General features: G+C 43.9%; 1 protein-coding gene across 2 annotated transcripts in view; it reads left to right on the forward strand.

The window, feature by feature from the left end:
* The window catches only part of LOC126536556 (protein lin-9 homolog), an 85,030-nt gene extending 60,746 nt beyond the window's left edge, over positions 1–24,284 (forward strand). For both annotated transcript variants that reach the window (XM_050183570.3, XM_050183571.3), the window contains exons 14-16: positions 4,262–4,501; positions 14,325–14,419; positions 17,778–24,284. In XM_050183570.3, coding sequence (XP_050039527.1) covers positions 4,262–4,501; positions 14,325–14,419; positions 17,778–17,886 — 444 coding nt within the window. In that variant the 3' untranslated portion in view covers positions 17,887–24,284. The remainder of the gene's footprint in view (positions 1–4,261; positions 4,502–14,324; positions 14,420–17,777) is intronic.
* Positions 24,285–25,518: the final 1,234 nt, after the last annotated feature.

Here is a 25,518-nt window from a genome sequence, read left to right on the forward strand (position 1 = left end):
TTGGTACAAAACAATTGGCAGCATGGCCTTGGTTGCTCAAGCTAGTTGTCAGGCATGGTCTAAGGCTATCATGTTCTGCATTGTTTTCGCTGTGAAGGCTTCCGCTATCGGCAGTTAAGCAACCCATAGTAGCGTGAAATGATCATAGTTTATTCTGGCTCCCGAGCAACGTAGCATGCGCCATGTGTAACTTGTGTTTTATGTGTATTTTTACCACAATAGGATGTGCCATGAAAACCCGCATACAGTTGACGACCGATAATTCGGACTCCATGGTGAATGTAAATAAGTCCGAACTATCGAATGTCCGGAAAAAAAATGTATCTAAAAGAGGTCACTTTATGTACGTTTTAAGGCCCCTGTGCATGGAACAAGTGGTCGATGCGTTGCTGCATGCACTTCCGCGTATGTGCAACCCAGTCTGCCTGTATTTCTTCCAGTTTTGAGTTTTGCTGTACGCCAATGCTAGGACTGCAAAGGCTCGAGTCAGATCCGCATGTGGAAGGCTCCGGAGCACATGGCACATCATCATCTGAGTCAGAGTAGCTGTTTGACGGTGGGAGAACTTGCTCAATTATTTGGTCATCATTCATTTCGGCACATGACGAAAACGTGCTGTCGACTTCTGCAAAGTGTTCAAATCTAACGGCGGCAGGAGTCGGCACACCGCAGCCAAGCAGGTCATCATTGACGTCCACGTTTGAGTTTGTTGTGGTAGGTGGCAGCTCAGCCTCTTCAGTCGTGGAGTTGGGCCCATTCGGATTGCGACTCTAGATTCATTTGGAGTCGGACTGCGAGGGCACCGTTGGTACCATTTGACGCGGCCTATCTAGAACTTCACGAGAAAGACTTGTTGGAGCCAGCAGAGCGCTGTCTCATGCAACGTTACTAGACTAGCTTCAGTTTTCAAACTCGGCGCCGTTGCACGGAACCGCCGCCTTCGTGGCGCTGCAGTCGCGCCCAGCTTCACTTCCTCACTAGCCGGCTACGCGGGCAGGCTGGACTAAGCATGTGCTGCAGAGTTGGTGTATTCTGTTGTTCGTTGTTGACGGCGAATTTCAGAAAGCATGTCATCCACGAAACTGTAGCCTTCGCCGAGTTTGTTAAGAATATCAGCAGACAATGCCGACATGCTGCGTACTTGGCTGCATAGGTGGCTATCAGAACGATGTCGACAGTTAGGCGCGCCACTTCTTCTGTGCTCCCAGCAATGCGACGCTTCGCTCAGAGTGGAACGGAGTGATTCCTCGTGCCGACCGGGAACTCTCTGCGAAATTCACGGCACGTGCTCGTGCCACTGCTCCCGCATTCGTCGTAGTTGTTGTCTTCCACAGCTGGCTGCGCTGCCGTTCATCATTCGAGCGTAGAATTTCACTTCTCTTCTGTCGTCGTAATGGGGAGGCCGTTTATGGGGTATGAGCCATTGTTTGAAGGCTGCTAACCACGCCGCCGAGCAAACTCGAGACATCGAATGCAAGTGACAACGGTGGACTGCGGGCATACCGTCAGTATCGTCGTTCTCTCCGTCGCAGCCGATTGTGCGTGTAACCTCATAATTGAGAAATACTTTAATGAACCCTCGGGATTAACCCAGTGATAAACACAGGGGCCGCACGTTTCAGCTTCGCTGGTTAACCATCTTCACAGAGTGAAAGAGCTGACCTTTTTTTTTTTTTTTGTGGCTTGTGTGTTCAAAGACTGACCTCATCTTTCTTTTTGTAGCGCTTCTTTGGCGTGGTGAGAAGCTTCGGTGGGGATGAAGATCATCCTACAATCATGCACTTTGGCCAGATCTTCAGGCTCCCGAGTCTAAACTGTGCAAAACGTTAAGACAACAGGAAGAAACACATAACATTTAAAAACGCAGCTTCTGCGCTTCGCTGTATGCGTTTCTTCCTTTCGTGCAGTTTACCCTTCTTTCAGTATGAACCAACTGGTGTGATAAATCTTTTTGCTGTAGGTGTATACCGCTTTCTCATGGTATCACTAATTCGGACAAGAGAGAATGCCAGCGAGGGTAAAACACGCGCAAAGTGCCTGTCCGCACGAGCTCAAGGCTGCGGCGAGGCGTCTGCAGTGGAGCTTGATGGAACGGCGCTGCCATCTGGCGGCTGTCACAGAAGTGGCAACAGCGGCTGTAGGCACGTGGGCAGAGAGTTTTACAACTGAAGCTAGTCTAGTAACATTGGTCTGGTGTGCAAGGCAAACTCTACAAACAAGATGGCAATAGTGGGCCATGCGCGGCGGTGCCGGAAAAGGATGCGATGATCGCGATGTTGATGCAACCTCACAATTCAGGCAAAGCCTCCAAGATCAGCAGCTGCAGTTAAAGGTCAGAGGCGTAGAGTGGCGATCAAGGCGAGGTCTCAGAGATTACCATCTAGCTGATAATCTTTGAGGCCATACTTGATGTCTCGTCGAGGTTGCCAGGGGAAATAATGGCAGCAGCATTAGCGTATGCAACAGCCCCTGACGGAGTCTATATAATCGAATGTAGAGCTGGCGGCTGTCCGAAATGTTGATTGCCTTTACACGTTAAGTCTATGGGGCCATTGACAGTGCTGCGAAGCTGTCCGATTACTAAGCATGTCCGCATTATTATGTTTCCGAGTGGTTGGTCGGCGACTGTATTATACAGGCCTGCATATACATAATACGAAGCAAGATTTGTGGGTGGTGAAAAGGGTGAAAAAGTAAGCTTCATCCACCTAAACAGTAAAACCTCGTTAATTCATAAAATCAAATAATTTGGACTCTTCCTCTGGTGTTCCAGGAGACGTATGCATTACTTAATGTTTTCAAACGCTCGTTAATTCGGACGTATCCGACTGCACGTTTTGCTGCTTCAATAAATTTAGCTTCGCCGCAATACAGCCGTGCTATGCCATGAAGCATGTTAAAAGAGGGAAGCGACCACTGTCACGAAACATACCGTATTTACTCGTATAATGATCGCACGCGCATAATGATCGCACCCCTGAATTTTGTCGTCAAAATTAGATTTCTTTTATTTCCCGTGCAATGATCGCGTCCCAAACTTGCCGCAGCGATATGTCGTGTACCAAGTCTAGCTAATAATGATCGCATTTACCATTTGTCGAATGCTATGCGAACGACTCTTCAAGACAAACCAAGCGGTCTGCATGCGCCAACCATCTTTAAGTAGATGCCTCATTTCATTACTTTCATCACTTTCCGCACTTCCATGACAAAAAGAGGTACAACCAGACTTGCCTTTATAATTTGTATGCTTCATAATGGTTTTGGTCAACAACAACATAAAGGGCGCCTTTCGATTCTTCTCGTCTGCACTCGTGGGCATGCAACAAATCGCAAGCGGAAACGATAGTAGCCACGTTTATACTGATACGTTAGGAGTGCACCCTATTCATACTCCAACGCTTGTAACACAGCTGAGATATTCGCCCATCTATAGCGGAAGCATACCGTATTAGGATGGTAGTCAAGACAGATGCAGCAGTTTTCGCAGCATGTCGGTCATGTGTTTCTATGTTACTGGCAGCTAAGCGTGCCCATCTGTTTCTGTCCCCTCAAAGTGGACATGGCTACATTATTGCCACAAACTTGCCGATATTATTCAATACCGATACGGAAGAAACTGTTTCAGTGCACGTAATGTACTCACGCGAAAAAAAAAAACGTGTTCGGTGCATTCGGCTTGCTCTGCCGCCCGCCATTCTTGTTTTGGTGTCCCGCACCAACGCGGGACACCTGCATCCCACAGGAAATGCGGGATGAAAAATGTTTTTCTTTTCGTGGGAAATTTAACTGCGTAATGATTGCACTCCTGAATTTGCATCAATTTTTCTGACCAAACAATGCGATCATTAGGCAAATTAATACAGTAGTATGTGTCCCTTAATTATACGCACATGCACACGCCATCTCTGGTCGCAGTTCGAGCATTGAGATGTATAATAAGTGCACTGGCAGGAATTCGAAGCTGTTTCTGATGTCGCTGTGGTGATTTGTGGTCTTCCTTAATGCTACACTTTGCTGGCTGTTCCATTCTTCCTTTTTGCAGTCTCTTGAGAAACGTATCAGCTGTGTTCTACTGGATTGTGAACACATTTATGTATAATAATAAGCTTGATTGATGATTGAAGACTCCAAGAAGGCAGCGGTCTTGTTTAGGCGACTAGAAGCTCCCTTAATTTAGTGAATTTCTCATTACGTTATGAACACAGCATTGACTTTCCATCACATTTTAACTCTTGACGCCTTTCCCTCTCTCTTCCAGCTGGCTCCCGAGCAGGGCCTGCAGTTCGACATGCAGCCGCAGGCGATCCGCAGCAAGTGCCTTAATGAGGCCCGTGAACTGATGCAGCAATGTGCTGCCCCAGGAGGCAGCATGGCGGCCACCCTGTCGGCCTCCTCCTCCTCCTCTAACGCTTCCCCTTCGTCCCAATCGGAGGGGAGCGTGGCACAGCAAGCGCTAGACCTGGTAGCCAAGCTCACCTCCCTCATGCTGCAGGTCAAGGTATGTGTTGCAGTCTCCTGCGAAGCTGTGTGGACAAGCTTCAAATTTCTTCCAATAGGCATCTCGAATGTACTATCAGTATGGATTAAAACGTGAACAACTCCCAAATTACTCCAACATGTTATTTTGTTTATAGGGTCATCTGCATTTGTGACAGGGGCTTAATTCATGTGCCAGAACACGTTCGAGACTACTGCATGCTTAAAAACTGGCTACAAAGTAATTACACCTTATACTTCCATGTAATTAAGCATAATAGGTGTCCGTTCATGCTGGCATTTTAATTTATGCTGATGGTACCGTCCAACCTCATTAAGTTGCCAACCGATAATTCAGACTCAACGGGGACTGCCTAAAAGTCTAATTGGGAGTCTCGAATATGTGATTTGCCAAAAAACAAGTGACTCTATTCCATAAGTGACAAAAAAATTTTTCCACGTAGTGCTGCAAAAGATATCCACCTTTTTGGAAAGCGGAGAAATCAGCCTACCAATGTTACGGCTTCGGTGCGATAGCGGTAATGCCCATGTGGATCAGCATCGGAAATATACGGGGATGTGATGGCAGCCTTAGAAAAGAATATAACCAACAAGTGGCACGCCAGTATGACTTCTCTGTGCCAAACCTATGGTGACAAGCATCTTCAGTTATCTGCTCAGCTGCGTGGAGTTTATTTCCTTTCTCCGGGCCAGGCAGCACATGTGGCATAGTGCCGTTGTAAGCGTACTGCAGGCTTACACCCAGAAGCTGTGCCAAGTAACAAAGGACTTAATAAAGAAATGACAAAGCATAAAACCGTCTAACTAAAGATTACATAGAATCTGCTGAACTGCAAAGCTGATAAACAATGTAATCAACATTTGAAACTACAATGATATAAAGATTGAGGAAGCAATAAAATAAGTCAGTGAGAAAAAAACTTGGCATAGGATAGGGCAAGATGTGTGCAGTGAAAGATAAGCAGGGTAAAGTCATCACAAATTTTGATGACATAGTAAAAGCAGCAGAAGAATTCTATGCTGACCTGCACAGCACCCAGAGTAGCCACGCAACCTTAACTGGAAGTAGTGATGAACAGGCTACAGAGGCTTCTTTTGTAACTAGAATTGAAGTTAGAAAGGCTTTACAAGACATGTCCCTGGAAATAGCATCAGGAGAAGATGGAATAACAGTCAATTTTATTATGCTTGAAAAGCTTGTGGCCTTTTATACACAATTCCTCACGACTTGAAGTGCTCCAGAGAGCAGGAAAAATACCAACAACGTACTAACCTTTAAGAAGGGAGACATTAAATAATTGAAGAATTATAGGTCCATTAGCTTGCTTTCAGTATGTATAAAATATTCACCAAGATAATTGCCAGTAGAATTAAGGCAACGTTTGGCTTCAATCAACCAAGAGAGCAGGCTGGCTTCAGGAAGGGATATTCTACAGTTGATCATGTCCATGTCATCAAGAAATCTGCAACCTCATTATATAGGTTTCATACATTATGAAAAGGCATTTGACTCAGTAGACATACCAGCAGTCATGGAGGCTTTGTATAATTAAGGTGTGCAGGAGGCATACACAATACGTTTCCCCGAGATTCCACAACTACTTTGTCTCTCCACAAGGAACATATCAAATTACCTATCAAGAAAGGGCTCAGGCAAGGAGATACAATCTCTCCAATGTTATTCCCTGTATGCTTGGAAGGATTAGTGAAGCTATTAGACTGGCAAGGCTTAGAAGTGAAGATCATTACCGAATATCTCAGCAACCTTCGGTTTGCAGACGTCATTGTCCTGTTCATCAACACTGGGGATGAAATGCAACAAATGACTGAGGACCTTATCTGAGAAACTGTAAGAGTCGAGCTGAGGAATAACGTGCAGAAGACAAAGGTTCTGTTTAACAGCCTGGCAAGGGAGCAAGAATTCATGATCGCCAGTCAACCTCTAGAGTCTTGCAGGAGTATGTTTATTTAGGCCAATTACTCACAGGAGACCCTGATCATAAGAAGGGAATTCGCAGTAGAATAGAAATAGGTTGGAGTGCACGGGACAAGCATTACCAAATGCTGGTTAGCTCCCAGTCAGCATTACCAAATGCTGACTGGGAGCTAACCAGTGTGGTTGAAAAGAAAAGTGACAATCATTGCATTCTGCTCGTGCTAACATATGGGGCAGAAACTGGGAGGTTTACAAAGAAGTTCGAGGACAAGTTAAAGACGATGCAACGAGAGATGCAACGAAAAATTATAGGCATAACGTTAAGAGACAGGAAGAGAGTGATGTGGATCAGAGATCAAATGGGGTAACCGATATTCTAGTTGACATTAAGAGAACAAAAGAATTAGTTTCACCCGAAAGGCGAAACATTGAGTGTGATAGCAAATTAGTGGACCACTAGCTATACAAAGTGGAGTAGCTTTATCGGCAGTATAAACTTCTAAACATAGGAATGCTAACTAAATTAACAAGCATGGTGTCACGCGCACACAAGCAAACATGAACATGTGCATTTCACTTGATGACCGCGGAAACTCACTGTCGTAATGCTAGAGTGAGGAAGCGCAGCAGCGAGCAAATTGATCTGTGCTGCGTCTTGCATCAACATAAAGTTAAGGGGGGACGCGGCCCTCGAAAAACGAAAAATTGCGAAAAAGTCGAATTTTGAAAAACAATATTATTGGGTTGTATGTCTCATAAACTACCTGTTCTGTAATTATCAGCACCTAATTCAACTGCAAAGTAAAAAAACGCTACTTTCGAGGTTACCGCAGCCCACAAAACACACGCAAATGCCGAAATGAAGTCAAACTTTGCACGCGTGCCATTCTTGGACCATGTGGCCTGCCTGCGCCATCTTGGTGTCGTTTTGGCCGTGATTTCTTTTTCTCTGTTTAGCCGCCTTGCAAAATGGCATCGTCAGCGCAGTTGAGGCGCTATTGGCGTTTTCCCGCGATGCGATGCGGAGCGCTGATTGACCGAAGCAGCGCATTCAAATTCCGCAGGCTAATGCGCGCCTGCCATTGGCTGCTGCACGGACGGCAGCGGTGGCGGCGGCTGCTTCCTTCGATGCCGCGCCCGCCGCGCTCGCGTCGTTGTTGCCCCTTGCTCCGTCCGCCTCAACAGACGCCTGCTTGCGAGCTGCTCATCGCCTTGCGCTATATTTTAGATTATTTTCTCTGCTTTCTTTTTTTTTTTTCTCTCTCTCTCTAGTTCTTTGCTGCATGCGATGCCGGCAACGAAACAGCGCAGATGTTCGGTGCGCGGAAGCGCGATATGCGACTTGTAGGAGCATCGAACTTCCGATCTTCCGCAGCGAGTGCCAACTGTGTAGACGCTTTCAGCAGCGGAACTGCGCTGTCGGCTGTGGCCAGTCGAAAATCCAACATGTTGAGTGTGCCTGAAGCCGTAAGAGCTAATTGGAAGCTCCGCAGGAGCTTTCCAATAAAAAACACGTGTTCAACTTTAAGGCCTGTTTTCTTGGAATGGATTTTTTCGCTAGTAGTGGTGCAGGCTAAGGCGATATCTCAAGAACCGCTCTTCAGATTTGTATGCCGTTTTTTTTATTCTGTTCCTGAATGACCTTGCAAGGGGGTAACAAGCTTCTTTTTTTGAAAGCTGGTGCAGTTAATTTATAATGTGCAATATTTTGATGAATGGGATCATTACTGGCTACATCAAATTCAAGGTTATGTTAAAATTTTTTGGAAGGGAAATTAAAGAAAAGGGCTTTGTAACTCCCTGGGATATTTATCAAGGGATCATCACAGTGAATTTCAGCTTCCTACGATGTCCTGGCATTTCTCCAGGCTCTTCCTCAGGCATGCACATGAACCACCTAGTTAGACCTCAATACCTCTGGAACTAATTAACACATCTTCATGAAACTTTGCTGTTCCTCATAGTTCGGTGGTGTGAACGTACCCTGAAAGTTTCATCCGGATATCTTAAAGAATAAGGAAGTTCGGTTTCCAGGGTAGCCTCCCCCCTTAAGCCGCGAAAATATGATGTGCGACGGACTCTGTCCCTGTTGCAGATGGCTTTCAAGATACAGTGGCCGGGGCGGGCGCATGCCGCCACCTGGGCTGCCTGGAGTAAAATGTCCCCCCTCCGTCCCTACCCTCCCCCTGGAGGTTTTCATGCGATGGAAAATGGCATGCTTTCTCGCCGCTTTCGTCACTTTTGTGCGCGAGATTGAGCCGCAATCACGGGCTCACCCTCACACACTTTCACTCGCACATACAGCATACGGAGCGTGGCGACAGTTTTATTGCTTTTCGACTTCATACTAGGGATGTGCGAATATTAAATCTGTAATATTCGTATTCGCTTCGATAACTATATTCAAAAATTTCAAATATTCTAAAGGTTTCAAATATTCGGATATCGTCGAATATTCGAAGGGATTCAATTATGTGATTATGCCAAATTTACTGAATACTGATTTTTTTTATTTCCCGTGTAATGATCGCACCCCGAACTTGCTGCAGTGATATGTCGTGTGCCTAGTCTAGCTAATAATGATCACGCTAACCATCTGTCGAATGCTACGCAAACGACTGTTGAAGACAAACCAAGCGGTCTGCACGCACCAAACATTCTTAAGTAGATGCCTCATTTCATTACTTTCATAACTTTCCGCACTTCCATGACAAAAAGAGGTACAACCAAACTTGCCTTTATTATGGATAGGCTTTATAATGGTTGTGGTCAACAACAACAAAAAAGGCTCCTTTCGATTTTTCTCATCTGCACTCGTGGGCACACAACAAATCGCGAGCGGCAACGATAGTAGCCACGTTTACACCGATACGTTAGAAGTGTACCCTATTCATACGCCGACGCTTGTAACACAGCTAAGATATTCGTCCACCCTTAGCGGAAACGTGCTGTATAAGGATAGTAGTGAAGACAGATGCCACAGTTTCCGCAGCATGCCGGCCATATGTTTCTATGTCACTAGCAGCTAAGTGCGCCCATCTGTTTCTGTCCCCTCAAAGTGGACATGGCTAAGTTATTGCCTCAAACTTGCCGATATTAACTATACATATTATTCATTACTGATACGGAAGAAACTGTTTTAATGCACATAATGTACTCACGAGAAGAAAAAAAATTGCGTTTGGTGCGTTCGGCTTGCTCCGCCGGCCGCCATTTCTGTTTTGGTGTCCCGCACCAACGCAGGACACCCGCATCCCGCAGCAAACGCGAGATGAAAAAAAATTTTTTTTTCTTTTCACTGGAAATTTAACCCGCGTAGTGATCGCACCCCTGAATTTGCGTCAATTTTTCTGACAAGAAAGTGCGACCATTGTGCGAGTGAATACGACATTCAAAACCAACAAACAGAAGATAATGGGGTTAAAAGATCTGGTGCTTCAAGATCTGGCCTTATGTCCTGCCTGGGACATGACCAACTTGGAAGCTAGAAAGCAAGAGCCAAAGCAGTCTGCACAGCCCTCCTGTGATGTTGGGGGTGCTTTTGATAATCTTGCAGGTAGCCATGCGGGAAATGGAAAACTTTCTTCGTCAGAATAGGAAATTGCTGCATGTTCCGAGGAGGCATTACTAAGAAAAAGACAGTGATCCACGTAGCTGGTGGCAGACTGTGGGCTTCTTCAGTTACCCCAGTCTAGTCAAGCTTTGCCTTAAATAACTGGCAATACCAGCCACTTAGGTTGCAAGTGAAAGCACATTTTCTGTGGCAGGGGAAGTTGTGTCTGCCAAAAGGGAGCGCCTGCTTCCTGACCACGTAGAACAAATCTTTCTGCATGACAACTTTTAATGTTTGTTGCCACTTGTTTAAACTGCAAAATTTTATGTGTAATACATTTGTGATTTGAAAAGCTGGTCTCAGTAGTCTGTCATAACAGTCTCTCTTTTGTAGATATTGATATTTTTGTGAAATCACACATTTTGTTCTCATACGTAATACATTGTTTTCAACATAAATATATGGTGAAACAAAAGTTTATTAGTGTAAGAAGCTTCTGTCTTTGATTATTCAATTTGATATTCGAAGCTAGATATTCGTATTCGATTCGGATTCGAGAATTTTGATATTCGTGTACGCCTGCTTTATACAGAACTTCATGGGGGCAGGGGCGGCACAAGTGCGTTTGATGTGTCCATATATGGTAGAACCTCATTCATACGTTTTGGAAAAAAACTTACTAATCGGGTAAATGTACTATCCAAAGTAACTTAAAGAATTTACAGACTCAACTATCGTTAACATCTACTAAATGCAAAGCCTTGCGCGGATTGTTGTGGCGTGAGACGCTGACACGCGTCGAGCTGGTGGTGCTCTGGTGGTGCTTTGGTTTTAAGAGGGCGACAAGAAACCAAAACGAAATTGAGCTGGTGGGCAACGGAGGATACCGCCAAAGCGAAACGTGATGCCCACATCGCGCTGCCTGCAGCAGGGAAAGGCTGTGCAGTTGGATTATCGCCTGCTAAAAGCGTGCAGTACGCTACCAATGGCATTACACAGCACGCGCTATAGAACTGATAAGTGACGGTGCTTATCGCAATAGGATTGGCAGTGATAGCTGTGAATGTGGCGTCCGACGACCCCGGAGAAGATTTGCTGGTACTGAAATGAGAAACCGAGTGCGTGCCTGCATTTTCACGTGAGATGGGTGGGCAAGTATTGCGGTGAAGTTGCTGTGGCAGGTTGCTATATACTGTTCTCAATCGCGCGCGTCTCGCACATTTTCTTGTTCACATGGGATGGATCGTGTTTTCCGGGAACGTATGAACCGGCAAAAAATGAGCGTAACTCTATTGGATCATTTTTTATGTTCTCGATTGCAAACATTGGCGCTGGGAAAACTTACGTTACGGGAGCATATCAACGAGGTTCTACCGTAATTGCTATTGCAATAAAGTGGATCTTTGCAAGCCATGTAATGCATAGGGCACATAACCAGTAGACCATTAGAGTTACTGAATAGGTGTCAAGGGAAGGGAAGCTCGGTTGAGGGTGGCAGTAAATTAGGTGGGTTGATGAAATAAGTAAATTTGCAGTTGCAAGTTGGAACCAGCCTGGCTCAAGGCAGGAGTAATTGGAGATCACTGGGGGAACCCTTCGTCCTGCAGTGGACATAAAAATAGGCTTATGATGATGACGAACCCGAATGTGCCTCCATCCTTTGCTGCGTCTTTGAGTGGGACCACTTCAAGCGCGCGTCATTTGCAGAAACAAAAGCAGCCCACTGCGTTGATTCAATGAGGTACACGCTACATGGCCGAGAGCGGTGCAGGCAAAAGAAAGCCGATTGCACAGATGCTGCAGTCTACCAGCGAATGTGCACATTCAATAGAGCAAGCATACCGGCACAGTAATGACATGCGCTTAGTAGGTGACCCAGTGCACACAAATCGCACGGGACAATCGGCACTGCGCAGTCGCAGGTACGGCATTTCAGTGAAGTGGCGTCGGTTTCGCTCAGTAGCAGGTCGTTATGCTGACGTACATGCACGAGTTGTCAGTTCTGCCGCCATGTGTGCCTTTGTGTCCCCTGCTAAAGCATTAATTGCAGATTGATTTTGCACAGTCGTGCGAAAGTACCAGATATTTTTCCTTGTTTGGAAAAATAATAATAATAAAACATGAGTTGAACCCACTTATAACAATTCCGGTTTGTGCAATATATCGGATATAACAATAAGCAGCCAATGCACTGTCAACTATTGTATACGTTCTGTAGTAAAGGAAACCGCTTACTACAGTGCTCCCACGCCGCGTTATCAGTTATAACAATTAAATCTAGCCGCTAGGTGTGTGCGTCGGAAGGAAAAAGAATGTATAATCCTCAAAAAATGCTAACCACTTGTGCCGCGCACATGGCATGACTTCGTCGCATTGCTTCGAAAAAAAAAAAAGAAGCACTGGCTGCTTCATCACACCCTGCACGGCACGGATTTATCACATGTCATCAATGGCCTCGTGCGCCTCTCTCCAGTCTCTCTTTCGGTCTCCCTACCACCCTCTCGCTGACTTGTGAGGGGTGGAAAGTAGACCAGACAGCAGCAACTGAGGTGAGGGTGCGCGGCACAAAGGTGGCTGTGGGGAAGCAGCTCGTGCTTTATAAAGGGATAGCGTTAAGGGCGCGGTGTCGCAGAAAATCCAGTGTCGACAACTCGCATCCAGCGTCGACCGTCGTTTCGGGAATAATCATTCCAAGCGACAAATACCCAACTGTGCAAGCCCTCCAAGTAGCGCAAAAAAGTTACGGAACTAATTGAATTTCTCAAAGTAAAATGCGTCAGAAAAATCTTGAAGTACGACTTACACACAACCTGCGGACATGATAGTCAGATTGTAATTTTAATACATGAGAAAACATAATTCTGTTGTGCAGAAACTCAAGCACAGACCCCTTTTAACGCGATAGTGTTTTCCAGCTGCCATTTGAGGTACATCTTAGTAGGAGCGATGCAGCCCCCTCGGTTCCTTGCACACCATCAAAAAATGAACCATAAACCTCACCTTCGTGCATAGCATTCGCCGCCAGCGTTTCCCAGTAAACTTTACAGTTAAAGCTGCAGTTGCCAGGAAGCATGAAGAGTACTCGGGGATCTTTGAATGCTATCGTGTTCCGCTCTTAAAGGCGAAGTTTAAGTGTCCTCCAAATTTTTTTTTTTTTTTTCTGTATTTCGCGTTTCTTCTTTTTCTTGGCACGACACCCAGTAGGCAGATTTAATTGTTATAACCAATAATAATTCGGCATGGGAACATTGTAGTAAGTAGTTTGTCATACCATAGAACACACACAGGAGTTAGGGGCAGGGCAGCTGCTCATTGTTGCATCCTACTATTGTTAAATGTAATGATGCTGTAAGTGGGTTCGACTGTGCTTCTTTCTGTCCAAGCAAGATGTTTTAATGTTTATCTCGTCTGCTTGCTTTATACAACCCAGTTATAAAAATTATCCGTTATAATAATGTGATAATCTTTGCAGTTAGATATTTGTATAAGTGGGTTATTCTGTAGTGTATATTTTAGGCAACATTTACAGTGGTACTGCGTTTATTTCTTCGGTAGTAGTGGCGACACATGTCAAGAGATGCACTTTGAGTCTTGGGAAATAGGCCCTCTGAGGATGCTTTTCTGCCATATTGTCAATACTTGCGATCTTGTCAGCTCTGGTTGGCCCAGAGGGCTGCTACGGCCTCTCTGATTGGCTCAAAATGCCACCATTACAGAATTTGACAATGTGGCAGAATTTGACAGTGTCCTGGACAGCACACTAGGTTGCCAGACGTTACAAGGAATTGTTTGGTTCATTGCACCTTTATGTTACACGCACAGCACGGTTGATGTCGCTGCCCACTCTCTGCTTTTACTCTCCACACCCTCGGCCAAAAATTACCGCTTGCCTATCATACGGTGAGGGTCTACTTTTCATGAGCCGTTCCTTTACATGTTTTATGATAGGATTCATAATTGTTACATGATACCCCTTCTAGTCCTCTTCCTTCCTTCGTGTGCAGAGTGATGCCATGCTGCTATGCCTGTGTAGATGAACCATGCTGACAAAAAAAAAAATGGCTTTCAAATGCATTTTGAAATGTTTGATTTACGTTGAAATTTCAAAAAGAATACTGAATGCAAGTTCACTAATTGAATACCCACTGGTAATAGAAGGGCGCTTCTTAAATCTCATCTGAAGTTTTAAACATCCACATTCCTCAGGTTTGACGTCCGTGCTGTGCATGGAGAAAATATATAATGGAATGTGGAACATTTTGTACGTATTATGCACCAGAGACAGTTGCGTGACCCTTGCAGACTTGAAGGCAGTTCTGGATCTTCTACTTGCAGAACCTTTCCCAAGGGGACCTGAACTCGTTTGAGTTGAAATCACTCAGTGAAGCCATGGTGGACGTTCAGAACAGCGTGAGCCAAAGTAATGTCGGGTGAGTTTTGATAAATCTCTTTTTCATCTACCGTACTTATTCAAATTTAGACCATCCCCAATTCTAAGCCTACCCCAATATGTCCACAGCCAGAAAAAACAAAAAGAAAGGTAGGCAATAGTACAAGCTGGAGGAAGATATATGCCTTGTCGTGGTTGGTGTGGTTAGAGCAGTGGAAGGCTGGTATATATAATGTTGGGAGTCCGCGAAGACATGAAAATATTTGTGCTATACGGAAAGACGGGCTACTTTACGGCAAAGAGCAAGGCTAGGAAGGTTAGCTGATGACTTAAATGCTGTTTTAAAGGAGCTAAGGAAATAGTCGGAAATAGGCTCAGCCTCTAAAGGATTTACAGTCGCTGACACCTAATAAGGACTTGGCAGGGCCGCCTAGAAGTTCAAATGATTGAGAGCCCAAACTATCGGATTCTGCAGCCAATGAGTAACTTATTCCACAAGTAGCCTAAAATGTGACATACTTTCACTGTCATAAAATTCTTTGTGACTAGCACCAGACATGTCAATGTCTACGAGTGACGGCACTCTTGACACAGTGACAGTGTCGCTTTCACCCATTGATACGTCCAGGGGTACGAAACTGAAAGTAGTATCTTCAAAAGTAATCGTCCAAAAATATGGCTCAAGTCTATCATCGCGTTGCTGCATGCATATATGATGATTGATCGTGTTATCATTATCGTCCTGTTGCTACAGATAGACAGGAGTATAGTCAGTGCTTGCACCATATCTTCATACCCTGGCAAAGAAGTCAATTGAGCTGTGATAGCCGAATGCTCACGAATCTTTTCGCAACAGTCATTGTCTGGTGCCTCCCCCACTTAATCATCATCCTCATCCACATCAGTGCAGTGCATACATCATGGGTGGATTTGGTGCCACTTGGAACTTCTTGAAAAGCTTTTCGCTTTTGAACACACCAGTGAAAAAACGCTGGATGCACAGAACTCGCATGACAAACAGTAAATGCAGCCAATGCAACCTTTCAAAACAAAAAGGCTTGGCTTGCCCCGAGATTTTGACGCAATCTGCAACTACTAGATTGATAGTTGGTGCTTTGCTAGGATGCACTGGCGACATATTAACTCTTTCATTACCACGGGGAAATTGGCTGTGTTTTGTATAGTTTAGTTAGGAATTTTTTGTGCAGCAGGTACTAAGTTTACAGTGTCATGCAGTACATAAAAGTGAAGGTAAATGAACGTGCTTTCAAATTATTTACCCATATTTACCCATACATTATACAAATTATACCCATACATTAAGTACTCTTTGAGTTACAAAATATTACAAGACGCATAATGAAATATTCAAGATCTTGATTGGTCCTACTTATGATTTTTTTTTTCAAGGAAAAGATTAACTGATAGCACAACATTATATACCAAAACACATGTACTAAATGTACATTGCAAAAGCACATTCGAAAAAAAAGAAGAGTAATAACAAAATGCATAATAAAAATTATCAAACACAAATAATTAATCAAATTCACCGCAAGCTTTCCTAATGATTAACTCATATTTTCAGAGCGAAAAATTCTACAAAGCTTATGACAGATACAATATAGTTAACACTCAATAGCAGAATATCACAGCAAAATTGAAAGTCATAACTCAATAATGATAACGATAGCCGCTTCGGACTGATACTGAGCGTCATCATGCGGTCAATGCGCGGATCTCTCTGGGGTCAAAACTCTACGCTTCTTTGAGCTGGTGGAAGCATCTCTTGCCCAAATGAAATGGACACCCTATAAATAAAGAAAATAATAGTTTGGACACCAACAGGGCAATTGAACCGGCTCTAGATATCCATACACAAAGTGGACGGCGAATCCGAAACTCATCTGCGGGTCACAGCTGATCGGCTGCACGTTCCTCACCTCAGCTGAACTCCGACGACTCGATATCGATGTGCGAGTCATCTGTGCTCAATGAGTCTAAAAGATCACTTGCCGGATCATTGGAATCAAGCGAAACTGCTATCTTTTGAGCGCGCACGGTTTTGGATGTCGAAGCTATCGCGCCGCTCAAGTGTGCATCAACCTTTCAGCTCACGCGCCCTTTAAAAGTCGCCGCCGCACTGTAAAAAAGTGAACCGTGCAGAAACGGAAACTCTACTTTGTATACAATCACCGAGATGGCGCCACGAGTCCAGGGGTGCAGCGGTTTTTTTTAAATGCGCGCTCAAAAAATTCGTTCACCGGTAAACCATGTCTAGTGCCGTGGTAAGGAAAGAGCTAAAGACAGAATATTGCTATTTTTACTTGATTCTCTGATCTAATTGGCATACCGTTGTGCAGAGGGATTCCGATTATCGAACTGTGTGCTGTAAGGTGTCTGTAATTTCCGCCATGACCACACCGCCAAGGCTGTGGAGTGTGAAAAGTGCAAGTTGGTGGTGGGGGGAAGTGCACAGCCAGAGTGTCTAGTGTGATGGATGTTTTTCTTTTATAGTTCTTAAGTTGTAGACAGTACACTTTATATTTTCTTGTAATTCATTGCCAAAGTTGAAACGTATCATGTGGGAACATTGTGAGAACAACAGTGTATGAAAGGGGATTCTAGTACATCGCTGTCCATGAGCCTTTTGCTGAGACTGGGCTTTAGTGACGTTTTACCTGGGAAAACGTATAAATGAGGAATGTATCAGCAGGGTTCTACTGTATAGCAAAACATTTGGCTAGTTGGTGTTAGTTCATCTTGTAATGCACTGAGTGCAACTAACAACTGCGAAAGGACACACGAGACAAGGACCACTCTATTAGTGTGTCGGGTGTGTCCTTTGTAGGTGTTAGTTTTACTCAGCGCATTACAATAAGAACAATTGTGAGTACTAACAACTGCAGTGAGCAAGTGGTGAACTTTGCTAGTGACTCAGCTGCTTAACACACGTGAGCTTTTAGCACCATCACTCCAGCAGTGACGGCAATGATGAAGTATGCCTTGTATGTGGGGAAGAGAACATGCACGGCACCCACCTAGATGATCGTCATCTTAAGCCGACTCTCCAGCTGTTGACCATTCTGCCTATGTTCACAGATGGCACTTGCAATAAGTGTGGCAGCTCATCGCCACGCGGCTGTCAGAAGTAATACTGGTCACCATGGCATGGGGTAATGGCGTGCTAGAAGAGTTGAAGGCACTGGGTTTGATGCTTTAGGATGCGAGCACGAAACATGGCTGTATCCCTTCAAATGCCAGCTTGTTCTGAAAAAAAAATGTTGTCACTTCAGGATGGCCCTTTCATGTCGATGCACTGACCAGCTTCATAAGTGTCTTTAATATGTTATTTGGATCAACATGTCCTTACATTCTTTCTCCCCACTTCCTTGCAGACTTTTTCAAAACAAAGTTCAAATACACATCAACCACATCCAGAACGGTCTGAGCCAGCTGGGAAACCTGCACGCGTTTACATCATCGTCTCACAACATCTCCGTCTAATCCCATCCTCCATCCTAGCTGTACTCTTTGCCTAGCCAGCTTCTGCTTCAACGGTTGCACTCAGTATGGATTCATCACCTTTACGTGCTCACAGCCATTAGGTTTTGTTTTTATTGTTTGACTTCTGGCGAAAGCCCTCTTCGGGTTCCAGACGCTTTGAGAATTGTGTGTTACAAGGAAACCCTGAAGACGCTGCATGGTCCACAACGTTGTCACCAGCGATGGATCACTTGTAATTGAGGGGTTCATTGAACGCGTGTTCGCTGTAATTAGATGGCAATGTTATTTGACGTGTGTCTCTTTCAGCCCCAGTGCATTGATTTTGTTTGTCACATTAATGCAGATGTACTTTTGAAGCCTTGTAGTTATCGTGGTGCTGTTTGCAAACGACATATAGAACGACACGAGATTTGACAAGTGATGGTACGGACATATGAATCGTTCTTGTGGTTTGCGTTGCCTTTTTTTTTTTTCCTCTTTCTTAGGTTGTACAGGCATCAGCTCAGTGGTCACAACTGCTGTGCTCGCTCTTCTTGTGGAAATAAAATGCCCTGAGTTAACTTGTGATTATGCTGTAACATAACAATTCATGCCAAGTTGGTGCTTCCTTTCAACTGGCTTCACCGTGTATATATTATATACTATACAGAGGGCCTTGCCTGACAGCACTCCTAGGGCAACTACGAAGTCATTGTCAATAACCTGCATGCAAGCTTTTGTCATCTCGGGTTGACCGCAGCCGCTATCAGCAGCAGCACACTTCTAACTTCAGTGCATGCGATTTTGCTGTTTGTTATAGAGCCATGGAAAGTGGCGTGCTGTGCATGTCAAATGGTGAAGATTGTAAAATCCATGCTAGGGGCTGCCAAGGAGTTTGCATTACACTTTGGTCTGCCTGTCACTTCGCTTGGGAGGTAGCGATGGCTTTTTGGGGTCCATGCTATGCTTCCTAGGGTTTTTTTTGGGGGGAGGGGGCATGTAAATAATGCAGATTTGTTTGGGCATACCATGTCCCCTCAAAGCTCCAGTATGGGGGGACTCCGCAAGCTGTGTATGAGCGTTTTTGTTGTGAAGGCATGAAAAAATTGGGAAATGGTTCATCTTAAGACTGGTGCAGAGACAGGCGAGTTCTTGAAATTTGTTTCTCTCCTTTTTATGTTGAAAAAAATTCTGCTTACTACAGTTTATCTAAATCATGTCATTATGAGCCACTATTTCACCTGCAAAGCAGCATACATTTTATAAGCATTAATCATGGAAGAGCAGCTAGTAGAAACGTAAGTAGTAGAAACGATTGGGAACATCATCAGGTCTGTGTTGCTTTTTTGGGAACTAAGAAGTCGTTCAGAGTTCCACTTAGATTGTTTGAGGCTAGTGCAACATAGGTTGCCCAAATTTACTTTGTTTAGTACACAGAAAGGCTTGCTTTATTAAACGGTGCCCTTGAAAATAAAACCATCAAGCTAAAAAAATTTTTTTTCCTATCGTGTCCTTTCATTTGCGTGCGTATTGTGCACTTTGAGGGCTTGGGCCTCGGCAGCCTGAATTTCTCGATCTCGTAAACCTGCTGCAGCACTATTGTCCTCATTTGGTGATACGGGTGTATTGAAAAAAAGAAACTTGCCTTTTTTGTTCCAAAACTGTCCTAATCGTTCTGAAGAGAAAAGGTAGACAATTTGAAACATTATGCAAACAGGCCTTGGTTTTTAGAAGTGGCTGAAAAAAAGTGCAGCAGATTCAACGAGTTGGAATCTATATAGAGAGATGCTTTGTGCGAGTGTATAGAGTCGAAACGCAAGTTTATGTGTATTGAATGTCCGCACAAAGTGACATGGAAGGCTTTATTCACTCGGGCATTGTGGAGGGCTGCTGCTGCTGCAGAAGCGTGAAGGCGGGCGCCTTGTGGTGGTGATGCAATGGTTGACGATAAAGATCACGAGGCGTCCTGGCGTTTTTCTGGTTCTTTTTTTTTGTTCTCCTGCACGACTGCTGCTGCGGAGGTGAGTGCCACTTGGTTGTGGCGTCAGGAACTCGGCGGTCAGAAGCGGTGATGTCGCGCGTACCCTCAGCTTTGATGGGTTGGTTTATTCGGTGACAGAACAGCCACGCAGCACCGACGGTCATGCAAACCCGGCGCAGTTCACAAAAAAAAGCTTTGATTTTAAAACAACAGTAATTATTGTATGGTTTTTATTGTAATAGAGTCAGTTTTGACTGGGGGGCTCCCTAGCCTTGAAGAGAGAATGGATGCTGAAGGGAGCTTTTGAAAGAGCTTTCGACCAGTCCTCTCTGTAAGAAGCCTTTTGGAATTGCATGTTTTTATGTGCAAATTTATAGTTTGTTGCAATAAGTCTATTTATTTTGTGGAAAAGCCTTTAGTAAAACCAACTGCCGCAATCATGTGAGTCAGCAGTGAATGTTTCATCCTCCATTTTTTAGTGTTTGTGTGTGTGTGTGTGTGTGTTTGGTTTGTCTTTTCTTGAGTTTGTAGATTTGGCGGCGTAGCTTGGTGTGGCATACTAATGGATGCTTGTAAGAGGGGACAGAGTGTGGTGGACATTTTTCTTGTCATTTTATTTCCTCTTTCACATATTGCGGGTGAGAATTAAAAATAAAGCGATTGAGCACTCAACTATTACTGCTTTGATGGCGAATGGCATTACGGATGGTTACGTTGAAGTGCTAAATATTGAAAGCTTTGCTGCAGATACGATGTGTTGTTAGCGTTTATGTTGATCAGATTTCAAAGAAATGCAATGCAACTATTGAAAATTAGGGCATCTGGTGCTTATGTAGGGCTAGCAGGTGGGGGAACTTCTTTTAGCCGTATAAGAAGTCTAATATTTGTAGGATAACATCGTTATTTGGCGCTGTGCATAATTTTAATGTCAACCTACATCTTGGGTGTCTACGAGTGCGGCTGTTTATAGGTTACTGACTGGCCCTACTTGTCACTTTATCGCAGCAGTGAACATCTCACTCTGTTGAATCAGTTTGAACTGTGACCATTAAACTTCCAGAGCATAAACTAGCATTGAAATGATTCGCCTTACAATATGCTGAGCTCTTGTTGAGGTATTGCAGAGTACTTCAAGGGGTTTTGTACAGTGTGAGCGGCAATAGTCATCAGTGCACTTAGCTGCAGTAGCTTGTGAAGATTCACAAAATTGATTGCAGTATGTGGTAACTGTAAACTGTGCAGTGAACTTGTCATGTGCTTGTCAAATACTGCTGAAAGTACAGTGTTGTTATAGTAAGAAACTCGGGAATGAAATCACTTTAACTGTAATTGCATCACAGAACCGTACACTGCATACGAATGCATGCACACAAGCACACGATGTAGCACTCGAACTTTGTTGCTGGAACTGTATATCATTATAAGTGGGATGTACTGTACGCGTAAGTACTGCTGCCTGAGGTTTTTTTCAGTTCAAGGAGAGGCAATAAACATGGGAGAATGTAGTGGTGGAACTTATGCCCCCGTCGGACAGACCAATACAGTGTTTCGCATCAAGACAGTGCCGTTTTTTAGAAGTTGGGTCATATTCAAACAGCTCAGTGAACCCTTCTATAGAAATCAATTCACACATTTAAGGTAAAAGAAATGTGTGGAGTAATATCCAGAGTCTATTTCCCTACTTCGCATAGGTCGCTGGCACCAAAAGAGAGCTGAGCAATACCTTGAATGTTAAAGCAGGAGTACGGAGCATTACGTAAATAAAGAAGCCAGGTATAAAAAGATATTCTTGCCAAGTAGCTTGCCCATTCATGCGCAGATTTCTCTCAGAAAACAACATTTTGCGGTCCACTTTTATTATGTTTCAATGCAGTACTTGACTGCATCATCCAGAACAAATCTGTGTCATCTGCGACGAAGCCTAGCAGGAAGTGCAGGTTTTTCCAAGAGGAACTGTGGAGTCATTCGTATCATTACAGCAAAACATGGTATGCACCATGTTTCACCACGGTAATGACCGGTAGCACCACTGTCTTTTTCACTGATTTCACTTTGACGATAACTTTCTTTTTGTGGTGCCATATCACTGCAGGTAGCACACGGCTGATTTTTATACTGGATGAAATGGGAAAGTATTGCCCTTTGGCGTAGTAATGTAATGCACTGTGGATTGGCAGCTGTGCAAAATTTGAACACCAATGAGCCTATGGTTTGAACGTAGCCCTCTTGCTTTGTCATCGACATTTAAACTTGTCCACTTGTTCCATGAGACTTGCGCATGAATTTTAACATCATATGAGACAAGGGTTTGACCTTGTTACCTTTTGCAAGTCCAAAGGTTGTTGCTTTCTTATTTTCCTATGATCCTTTTGTCAAAATTTTAGCAGTGCAGTTTTGTTTGCTGCAGCTTCACAGTATTGATTGTGAGTGTAGATTGAGAAAAATTTTGTTCTCGCAGGCATGTCTTATTTGCCTAAGTTGTGACTTATTTCTTCCATGGAGCAAAGTCATTGTTATTTGCTCAGGATTCTTGTTTTGCATTATTGAATGTAAGCTAGTAGATGCCATGACAGCTTAATGCAGCGCGCATATTATAAAAAAATTTCTCGCAGTGTTTTTTTAGCACCATGAATCGGACAAGCTGTGCAGTTTACAAAGTTCTAATAACCATCATTAGCTGTAAAACAAATAAGCAAATGTGATTTTCTTTCTCAATTCGAGTGCATAATTTACTTTGTATGGGCTTGTTTTCTTTGCCACTGAATCGTGGGGATTCTTGTATGCTTAATTTGCATAGTGTTAGATGCCTACGGCAGGAGGAAGTAAGATTGAATGTCACTTGAATGCCTGTTATTGCACTGCATCCTTCAGACTGTTGCATTTGTCAAGATTTCAGTCTTTTTTTTTTTTCCTTGTTGATGTACTACATCACTCGCAAAAGATTGAGCTGCATGTTCCGCAAGAAATGCTGAAAATCCTTGACATTTTGTGGCTGCAGCTAGTGAAGTAGTACAGAACTTTGTTGGCCACGTAAGCTCATGGTGGCCGGAAATCTGATTTCTAGGTCAACATGCTGTCCATAGGGCCCGTGAACGAGCAGAGAGGCATGGCCTCTCTGTTCTGACATAGGACTAGCCAATGGCTGGGTAGGGACCTACCTAGCAGGTCCCCACCTAGCTTCTCAGGACCCCAGTAATGTCGTTTACTACTACTACTAGGGCAACATGCCAAGATCGCAGGAATATTCTGACTTTTTGGTTGATTTAGTGGGCTATAAATTTAATCTTGTAACACATTAATGATGGCAAGGAGCTCCCCCACCAACAAGCATCCTTTGGTATGGCATAACTGCTGTAGCATACAGCCACCACAGGGAAGTTCTTTCTCGAGGCACACCTTTCAGTGTTCCTTCGAGTGTGTGTTTTGTTCCTTGCATCCTGGTTGCTTTGTCCAGCTGCTTTGAGCCAGAGAGTTTCACTGAAATATGTGAAGACACCAGTGTAATGTTATGTTCAGAAAGGGCATGTTAGTAGTGAAACCACAGCCATTGAAAGCTGCTCTGGCTGGCTGATTTGTTGGAAGCCAAATGTGAGCGAAGAGTTAGTCCTTGTCAGGGGCGTAAGAAACCTTTTTTAAGGGGGGGGGGGGGGGAGAATGCTGGACAGGGCCTGCATACCAACGCAGAAATTTCGGGGTGGGCATGTGCCCAGTTTGTCACCCCGTGGCTACTGGTCCTCGCAGTACGTCACTCTTTGGACACTGCAGAGTATGTAATTAGTTCTTAGCTGCTGCAGTTTGAAAGCATAACACTGAACTTAAATATCAAGTGGTGGAAATTGTATTTTCTTTGATGTCAAATGGCCGTTGCTTATTGAGTGCTATTTCTGTTAAAAAAAGCAGGTCTTGCTTTTTCTCATATAAGTGCACATTGTTTTACTGTTGCAATTCTTGGCATCAAAGCCAGTGTCGATAAAAAAACTGAACAATAATCGTATGTCATCTGTGCTGACAAATTGCAAGCTGTAGTTATGTACAAAAAGTTCAGTGAACATGCTGGTGTACTCTTGCTTGTCTTCTACAGTTCTAGCCTTGAGGTATCTGCATCCCTGTGATGCTTGTCTAAATGTGTTATTGAAATGAAGCTAGTTGTTCCTGGTTGGAGTTGGTGTGTCTTCACATATTTCAGCAAGGTATTCACGGCTCAGAGAGGCTCAACGGATTTGTACATTTGCAGTGGGATAAGTAGGTGTCTGCTGACGGAGTTATAAGCATATGAAGCCTGTATTGAGGAGCTATGTGCATATGTCGTAGTGTGACAAAGGGTTTTGAGGTATACTGCTTGTGTTGGCTTACCTTATGGATGTGAGGTCTGCACTGGAAAATTAAAAAAAGAAAGTACTAGAGGTATTTTGCGACAAATAAAGTTTATTTACATGTACTTTGTATCTAGTGTCTGTGTGAAAGCTGGTTGGAGCTTTTTTCATATGCTCCCCTTGCAAGTCTTCTCTTGCTTAATGTGGCAGTAATGTTGAATTGGACAGAGAAAACGAAAGAATGAGACAAGATGAAGCACTGACTTGTTCTTTTTGCCTGTTTGCACTGTTCTGTTCAGCATCAATACCAGCACACCCATTCATATATTTCATCCATGATGTGTTGAATATATTTTTCCACTATATTTTACTATTAGGATGTGCTAGTCTGTTGAGTTGGCAGCATCTTGAGGATATTGGCTTCCAAGTAAAGCATGCATGTTACTTGTTGTGGATCTTGCCGAATGTCTTGGGTTTGTACTATACAAGTGGCTTGGCATGTTCTTCGACTTGGTTTCGATATCTCTGCATCACCTTCAAAAGTGAAAAGTGCTGTGTCAGCTGAACGAGCATGTATAATAGAGTGGGCTGTGTCCAATAGTATTTGTGCATAACACTGGCTGTGACATTGAGCAAGAGAATACAGGGAGGTTTCCCTGATAAAGTGGGCACCTATTTGCGACTCCAACTAAGAAACAAAACAAAGCTTGGAGACTATTTCGCAGATACCCAATGGCAGAAAAATTTATAAGTTTTAAAAAAGCGAGAGCGAAAGCTTAATATATCCGCTGCAGTGCTGAAAAGTATCCATGGCAAAGCTACGTGTCCTCTATAAACAGCTCAACCACATCAAAACAAATGTGGGAGAAGTTATGAAAGCTAAATAACAGCTATTCCCCATTCACAGTTCCACTTCTCACAGCCCCCGGTATTCAGACAAGCATAGAAGAACAGGCAGACATATTGGGCGAATATTTCTCTGCAGCTTCCAGTTCATCACACTCTACAGAATCATTTGTAAAATTCAAAAACACAGCTGAGAAACAAAGACTACCGATAAATGGCAGCAGAAATGAACCATACAATACTTTAATTAAAGTTCAAGAAATCCGTAGAGTACTGTCCTCTGGTAAACAAACTGCACCTGGCCACGATATAATACATTACCAAATGCTAGGCCATCTCTCTAAACATGCCGCAAAAGGCCTTTTAAATTTTTTTAAAACAAAATTTGGATATCGGGGAAGATACCTGAAGCATGGAAGAAAGCTATTGTTCCATTTTTGAAGCCAGGAAAACCACCAACTTCCTCCTGTAGCTATAGGCCCATAGCCCTTACCAGCTGTCCTGCGAAGTCCT

The sequence above is a fragment of the Dermacentor andersoni genome, chromosome 4 (assembly GCF_023375885.2).
Source record: "Dermacentor andersoni chromosome 4, qqDerAnde1_hic_scaffold, whole genome shotgun sequence".
NCBI lineage: Eukaryota > Metazoa > Arthropoda > Arachnida > Ixodida > Ixodidae > Dermacentor > Dermacentor andersoni.